Source organism: Perna viridis, chromosome 8 (genome assembly GCF_037379345.1).
Source record: "Perna viridis isolate PV_CMFRI_1.1 ecotype Kerala chromosome 8, ASM3737934v1, whole genome shotgun sequence".
Lineage (NCBI taxonomy): Eukaryota > Metazoa > Mollusca > Bivalvia > Mytilida > Mytilidae > Perna > Perna viridis.
Window position 1 is genome coordinate 26,607,908 of NC_142452.1, and position 8,860 is coordinate 26,616,767.

The 8,860-nt window shown below is 35.0% G+C and overlaps 1 protein-coding gene across 1 annotated transcript; it reads left to right on the forward strand.

Moving 5' to 3' along the window:
* The first annotated feature begins 658 nt into the window (after positions 1 to 658).
* LOC148610027 (uncharacterized) lies at positions 659 to 7,365 on the forward strand. The gene is made up of 4 exons (XM_088540851.1): positions 659 to 970; positions 3,708 to 4,318; positions 4,882 to 4,972; positions 5,877 to 7,365. The coding sequence occupies exons 1-4, from the start codon at positions 673 to 675 to the stop codon at positions 6,095 to 6,097; spliced, it is 1,221 nt and encodes a 406-aa protein (XP_088396977.1). The 5' UTR covers positions 659 to 672; the 3' UTR covers positions 6,098 to 7,365.
* Positions 7,366 to 8,860: the final 1,495 nt, after the last annotated feature.

Below are 8,860 nucleotides of genomic sequence, written 5' to 3' on the forward strand. Positions count from 1 at the left end.
ATGGAAACACCAAACATCTATATTATAGTGTAACTAAATGGCTTTTTTTCCATATGAAGCCTATATTAGGTTCGATGCACTTGTATTGGATAGGGCTTAGGTGTTTTGGATTAAGCCCTGCCGTGATCTAAGTCATTTGTTGATAAATATAAAACTTTAAAGTGTTTCTATCTTTAGATTTATTCCAACGTGTAACATAGACTCCACAATGATTTGATGCGTATAGTATTTGTGCCACTTATGAAAGCGTTATTTGCACTATTTAATCAATATTGAACCCAGAAATGAATTAGTGACTGCTATACGCATATAATCGATGTAGTTGCAGGTAGCCTCAGGTAACAAACAGAATTGACCGTGGGTTTTTATTGAACAAATCAAGTCACAAATGCACTGAGAATTTTTAACTCTTTTGTGAATGTACCATTTGCTCAGATATTTATGGTATCCTTAAAAGCCCTTTTTGCAACAACTTCTTGTCTTGTTTAAACAAAATACCAATTATGAAAATGACATTAAAACGCTTACTAACGGCAAAACAAAGAACCTTTTGTGTTTGTTTTTTTTTAAACGTAACACTTATGACTTCATACAGATTGTTTGGTACAATTAAAAGAATGATTAATTATAGTGGAAGTCACTTGATTTAGTTAAAACTGTAGCCAGAAAATCATGGATGTTCTATGGTGCAATTGTGTCTTTCTACTCAGTGTTTTATTCTTGATACTGAAATTTTCTGCTGGACTTGGAATTATCGAAAATCGTATGTTGTCCCAAAAAGATGTCATGATTGCTTCAAGTCAAACGACTATTGAACACACGGTCAGATCTAAACTTATTTGTGCGACATTGTGCATACGAAACGACTTTTGTATGGCAGTAAGTTACAAGAATATGAAATGTTACGTAGAGACAGAGACAAATTTTTCCGTAGATCCGAATATAGGTGCAATGACAATGAGATTAGCAGGTCTGTTATCTTATCATACTATTTCTAAAAAAATATACTTTACTATATATGTTATATACCAATATGTAGCTTCATGGTTCTACTGCGCTTTCTCAACCGAACGGTATTTAGTCTGCCTTGGCTGAACTGAAGATATGCATACTATTGGCGGCTACTTAACCGATCGCATAGAACCACTAGAACTATTTCATTCGTGCAATTTCAGTATAAACTTTTAGATTGACATGATAAATCTTTCTATTTTGTTTTCAAACATATCGAATTTTGTTTATATCCTGTATCGCTAATACGTTTAACCCAATTCAACGAATTGACTTAAAACAGGTAATATAACTTGTTTTTGCATATGCGTGAAAGAAATTTGAAAACAAAGTGAATTGATAAATATATTGATACGATTATGGAAGTAACTGATATGAATGCTCATTCCGCCTTATTAAAAAAAAACAAACAATGTGTACTTATTACCCCATACAGTTACAATAGTACCATTGCATGCAATAATAGAAAAAAAAACAAGCTTATGAAAGAGTAATCAAGGGAACCAAGGTTATAGGAGTAATAAAAAGAATGTAATCCAGGGACAAAGACCAGACATAGAAAACAGACATACACAACAATCAACATAAAGTCATACCTACAATGTAACAAATGCAAATGAGCAACTCGGACTCGGACTCCACTAAAAACTGGGAGCATGGACCAGGTGCACTGTTAGGGTAAGCGTTCTCTGCTTTTCTAGAAACACCCGCCGAGTTGCTCATAAAAAGTCAAGTCCGGGGTAGATAAACGAGGAAAGGACAACTATGACCCGTTGAATAAATCAGTTTTCATGGTGCAGATGGATACACCATAATAATCCATGTTATTATGTTGACGACATGATGTTCATGATGACGACCATAAAACTTCTGTAGTGATGACTTCAATCTTGTAGCAACATAACCCTGTTCCAGAAACCTATTTGTTAGAGTTCTAGCGCGATACAAAATGTCTGCGTAGTTTCGGCAAGGTCTGGCATAACGTATCAGTTGTGATATGAACACTCAATACGCAGGTGATGGAGGGATGTTGCCACAGATGAAAGGAAAGAATTATCAACTCGTTTAAGAAATGAGTTGTCTCTATTGCTAATCAAGATTTTTTTTTCACAGTGAAGGAGGGACAACAAAAATGATGTGCAACTGTATACTTGCGTAGTGGTATTAATATTTTGGCGATTCACACAAAATTCTTTAAGAAAACTCAAATCTTGTTCCTTTGCTGAAATCAATACATCAATATCTATCTCAGAAACCAATAGAAATCACCAAAAAAGCATTCCACTGCAAGAATGGCAATCTTGAGAAATTTGTTGTGATAGGTGCCACTTCCACATACATGTATATTAGCACTATTGAATAAAAAGACAAATCTGCTTTACCAACTGCAAGAAAACAGTTGATCCATTTTCTTTGCCACTTTTGGAGTGACACTTTTCCAGAAAATCATCGACATTCCAGTGGTCATTAATTGTACATTTGCGAATCGCTAAGCACGATTTGAGTTTTTTTTCATATTAACTGGAGTTTCTCTAAAATCGTGAAGGACAAGAAGGTTAAAGGACTAGATCGTTTAAATTCACGTACTGATATATGACAATGTTCTCCTCATAAACAATTAAATTTGGATAATGGTCTTCTTACATTTATACACCTGAATAGGAAATTAAAGAGGCTACTGTTAGAGTATGATAAATGATAGGTTAGCTATAAACTTCCCTTTCAGGTGCAGCCTTGTATCATTACCACGCATGTTGATTTTAACTCAGTTTGGATCAAAAATCAATGCCCGAGATAGTAACAATTCTGACTGATAAATGTATCATACTTGCCTGAGAGACAGACTGTTTGGCCAATGTAATAAAAAAAAAATACGCCGCTTGAAAATTGTTTATTTACAAATTCTATTTAATTTTATTAACCATCTTATTGTAAAATACGTGTATTCTGTTTTTGACATAAAGACTATAGCCAGTGGGTTTTCAATATTCATCAATATATCTCTGACTTCTGCTTTACCAACTTCGACCTATGACAAGTTCTTTCTGCCTGATTAAATGCAAAATACCCGAGACAATTAACCGTAATGGGAAAGGGGGGTTTAGCGCTATTAAACATAGCTTAAACCACCACCATTTAGAACAAAACAAATAAAAACTATTGCAGTGGTTTCAAGCGTGCTGGTTTTTGCCTTGATATTGTCAGTCGTAATATGTTCCTTCTTCTCATTATTCTGATTGACTATTGTGTGGAGTTTGTATTTTTATTGCCCTTTATTATGTCTGTTGATTTTCTATTATGTTTCCACTTTTTGAAGACCTTATGGTGACCAAAACAAACCATAAAATGTAGAAACATCATAAGCTTTCAGTGATGAAATTATAGATAAACAATTTAAATGTATTATTAACAACAGAAAAGATAAATTTGTTCACAGTGATAGTATGAAAATATCTCTTAATACCGTCAAAAAAGTTTGCATATCATACAAAAAATAAATAAATAAATAAGTAAATAAAAATAAAAATTGGAATGGCTATGACTAAGTATAAACTTTAGTTTCATGGTGACTTTAAATGATAAAATGAAACAACCAAAATTCAATTTTCTTGCAGAGGTAAGTACAACGATGAAGTCTTTAGAATATACAATAAACGTTAATGCAGGAGAAATAAGTACAGCAATGCATTTTTCAGGGGGTACAACAACGAAGTTTCTAGGAGAAGTAGGCACAACAGTACAGTCACCACAGCGTACAATAGAGCATCAAGTAGAGATAAGTACAATGGTGAAGTCTTCAGAATATACAACAATCGATGATCCAGGAGAAATAAGAGCAATGCATTCTTCAGGGGTTACAACAAAAAATCATCCAGGCATTGTAGGCACAACGGTACAGTCTCCAGAGAGTACAACAGAGCATCAAGTAGAGATAAGTACAACGACGAAGACTTCAGAATGTACCATGACAAATAATCCAGGAGAAATAAGTACAGCAATGCATTCTTCGGAGGTTATGACAAACCATCTTGGAGAAATTCCAACAACGACACAGCCTTTAGAAAGTGCAACTTCTGTTATTCAACAAGGGTATGTAAGTTCCAGAGAATTGTCATTTGAAGGTACAACACAACATGGATACGACAGTTACAAAGACGACACATCAGAAAAAACCTTATTGGACACACAGAAACTTGGATATAACAGTACCTTTGATAAAGTCTCCAATGAAACAGTTCTGCAATTGCAAAATTATTCCTCCGAGTATTTTCTCCAGACCACAGCAGCTTCAATGAGGGATGCTCAAGTAAGTGTACATTTGTACATGGTCACATTCTTTTTCATGTAGACATATCATTTTGCTTACAACAAAACAAATTCCAATCGGTCCAATAATTTAATTAAGTTTCCTGAGCATATCATTAAGTCAATCTATGCTTGATTGATTGATTGTTTGGGTTTAACGTCCGAGCAGCAATATTTCAGTTATATTTAGACGAAGAACATAAAATGATGATGAAATAATAAAGGGAAGGGACACAAGGACAACAGGGTCGACAAATTTAGATTGCCACTAGAAAAAAGGAGGGATTGGTAGGGTCGGGCAATTTAGCCTCCTATCGAATACCACAGCAGGTTTATTTAACGTGCGAGGAACGTGGAATCTTTCCCAACACGGTGCACCACTATGGTTTGCGGTCAGGTTTTCCGCATTATAGAAAATGCAATTAAATTTACAAAAAATAAATGTTTCTTGTTTTTAATTTACTGGTATATTAAATAATTTAACGCATATTTTGTGCTCGCACACATCATTGCTAATTGTGTTTCTTTTCATCATAATTTTGAAGTACAGAGAGTTTATTACAGATTGGTTGCAACATTCTCGGAGGAAAATTGGTAGAAATTGAAACCTTGGAAGAAAACATGTTTATTTGGGATAAATTTGTACATGATGCACGTAAGAATTATTATGGACTACTGTATCTTGACTATTATACATAGTTTTGCAAATTCCATATATTTTTTTATAAACACCATATACTCACACAAAGTATAATACAAGATTTAATATGAATCGGATGGGTCACTTCAATTGATTTACCTCAAGACAGTTTGGGTGAGAGTAATCAAGGGAACCAAGATTATAGCGGAAATAAAAATAATGTAATCCAGGAACAAAGACCAGACATGGAAAACAGACACACACTGCAAAGAACATAAATTAACTAACATCATACAAAGTAACAAAAGCAAATGAGCAGCTCGGACTCCACTAAAAACTGGGAGCATGGACCAGGTACACCAGTAAGGTAAGCGTCCTCTGCATTTCTAGAAACACCCGCACAGTTGCTCATAAAAAGTCAAGTCCGGGGTAGTCGAAAGAGGACAGGAAGACTATGACACGTTGAACAAATCAGTTTTCATAGGGCAGTTGAGCTACTGCGTTGGCAATATAAACCTTTCACCGAGTGATCAGATCAAACTTACTTATGATACTATTTCTGTCTCTACCAAGCGAGGTATAGAAAAATATAGTCACACCTACTTAGTTCGGCGTCAAAAGTGATTTGTGTGTATTTCTGTTATCTGTTTTTTTGAAAGTAATGCAGTTAACAACAGTTCAACGAGTTTGACTAATCATTTCTTTTCTTAACTTACGTCACTTAACGTGTAAACAAAGTAATCAGATGGCTTATATGTATATTTTTTTTATTTTAAAGTATTAATTTTTGCTGTTGAATGAGAGAAAACACTTTTCAATTAGTCTGGTTTTAAATATCGCAATTATTAAAATATCTTTCAAAGGAATTGCAACAACTATCATCTGAATACAGTTGCATTTTGATAAATATCTATTTTAGCCTCATTTGCTTGGATAGGGGGATATGATTATAATGCTGACAGCATATACGAGTGGGACAGCAACCCCACTGAATCCATGAGCTTCACATATTGGAACAGGAACGAACCAAGAAAACCCGGTGAACAATTATGTGTAGTCATAGGTTTTGTATGGGAGTTTAAATGGGGCAGTGCATCCTGTGCGGATCTAAATCCATATTACTGTGAAATAGAACCATGAACAACAATTTAACAAGATAAACAGAAGTGAATGAATAATTTGAAAAGTATACTTGTTTAGTGCAGATTAATGTTTTGTACACGAATGATAGAAATGATTTCTGTTGCTGAATTGCTCCTGTCATTTTTTTTCAATGTTGAGATATCATCATGTTTTCACGTGATGAACACAAAAACCAAATTTGTAACAAAAACCTGGGCAAAAAACAATCTTTTACATTAACTTTCTTTTTTGTCTTGTACCACATAAAGAAAAAGTAAGCAAAATGAAAATAAAAAATGCCACCGAAATTGACAGGGTACAACCAAGGAAACATAACAAGATCTGAAACGTAATAAAATAATTCTTATATGGCGTATTTAACAGGCTTGAAGACCACAACTGTGGTCGATTTCCGAGCACGCGACTTATTTGGTGTAAAAGGTCACCAAAATGTACTATTTATGCCGATTTTTAACACTCGCTATCGCTCGGGGTAAAACAATGTGATAAAAATGGTTAGCTTGTGGTTACAGAATGATAACATGGAGTTTCCGCGATTTATTTCTTAAATGTAATCCAAGGATAATGTCTGGACAGGGAAAATAACCACTCACAAAGAACATGAAATAGCCCAGATAACATGTAAATGAGTTTACTTATATTTGTACTTTTCTAAAACCTAAGACCACGGGCAAGGTTCACTGGTAGGGTGAGCATCCACTGCTTTTCTAGAAATAGCTACTGAGTTGTTCAACATATTTCACGAGTGTTTAACAAGTCAAAAAAAGTTGTCTCGTACGAAATGTTTGGGTAGGAAAAACTATAAGTACATTGTTATTGTTCTTTGGTGTCTTGGCGAAATAAGAAGTGTTTCTGAGTTCTTGAGGTTCCATAATAAACATCATCTGTATAGCATGTATAGCAGAAGCTAAAATTAAATGAATGTGCCAACAGCTTAAGCCAGTAATGCACACCGGCGCGATATAAAATAGTAGCGAAGTTAAATATGTATTAAGGCACTGCAAGTCTGTCTACAATACTGGTATTTTCCGAATTAATGGTCATGTAAAAATATGCTTTATTCATTTCTTTATTTATTTATTTATTTATTTGTTTTTATTTCTTTATTTATTTTTTATTTCTTTATTTATTTTTATTCATTTATTTATTATATGCATTATCTTTTTTGCCACTATTGCCAATCAATAAAAGAAAGGATTTGTTACATTTCTCATTTGTTGTTATCTATGCGAAGAATTTCAAAACATATGCAGAAATATAAACTTACACGATATTTATTTACATGCTGTCGTCAATTTTGGAATTTATTTTCATCTTGTGCGATGTCATCCGCTCCGATTTTTTTATATCTTAACTCATGAAATTTTAACAAAGTCATTGTTCATCCGTGTTTACACAACAGTTTACCTGTTTGTGTATTCATTCAAGGAATAAAAACTCCGTGCAAGTCCGGCTGTCAAAAGAATAGGCCTGCACCAGCGCTAAGCTTGTCGTAAAAGGCGACTAAATAGTGCTCAAAAACCTAGCCGGGGGCTAGGCGCTCTGCCCACAGAGCAACTGGAATGTGTGTCCCAGGTGGTGGAATGGGGTACCCCTGGCGTGTTACATGCTGCGGTTGTCAGGTTATAATACGGAAAACCTGACCGCAAACCATAGTGGTGCACACATTCCTCGCACGTTAAAGAACCCTGCTGTGGTATTCGATGGGAGTAGGAAACTTTGCGCTCCGCCGCAGGAAGCTAAATTACCCGACCCTACCCGTCCAAAAGAAATCGACAGAATGTAATCCAGTGGCAACAGGGACAAAGACCAGATGTAGAAAACAGACACATACAACAAAGCACATAAAATAACCAAAATAATACATACGAAGTAACAAACGTAAATGAACAACTCGGACTTCACTACATAGGTGCACCGGTAGTTTAATCGTCCCCTACTTTTCTAGAAACATCCGCCGAATTGTTCATAAAAAGTCAGGTCAAAGGTATACATCGCTTTGACATAAAACAGTAGATCTGCTATCTAGAAGTCGACCAATGCGCTGTGTCAACCTACGCCTTGCAGCATGATTTATCGGTATCGTTTAGATAGTTTTTAACCATGGATTACCTTACACAACACAAACTTCTCACATGATGAAGTTTGCGTTGTGTAACGGTGCTTACACAACTGAAAAGAGATAAACTTGCATTTTATTGGCAATGGGCATTGGTGTATGTAGAAATTGGTTAAGGAATAAGGGGATCGGAACTCACTTTCATCACATTAATTTCAAAATGACATTTGCATGGATAATTGTCATGTTCTATTCAAACAGTTGATTGGTTTTGGTAAAATATTTGTTTCAAATTTACAAACAAGGTTAACAAGGCCTTACTGATTAATAACTCCGGTATGTCTACTGAGTTTGTTAGGACGTGAGATGAAATTAAATCCCAACAACTTCCACATTCTATAGCGTAAATTGCACTTAACAATTTGCATAATATTATTTACATCACTATAGGGGAGCAACATATAGCAATAATTCAGTTTTATCTTAAATTAATCTCTCTAGAATGGATGAAGATTTAGTATTTTAGTATTCCGTCGCCCCCTGCAGCTCCGGGTGTTAAAAGAATAGGCCTTCAGCAGCGCTAATCTTGTCGTAAAAAGCGACTTAATAGTGCTCAGAACCCCAGCCGTGTTGGGAAAGATACCACGTTCCTCGCACGTTAAAGAACCCTACTGTGGTATTCTCCCGGAGTAGGAACCATA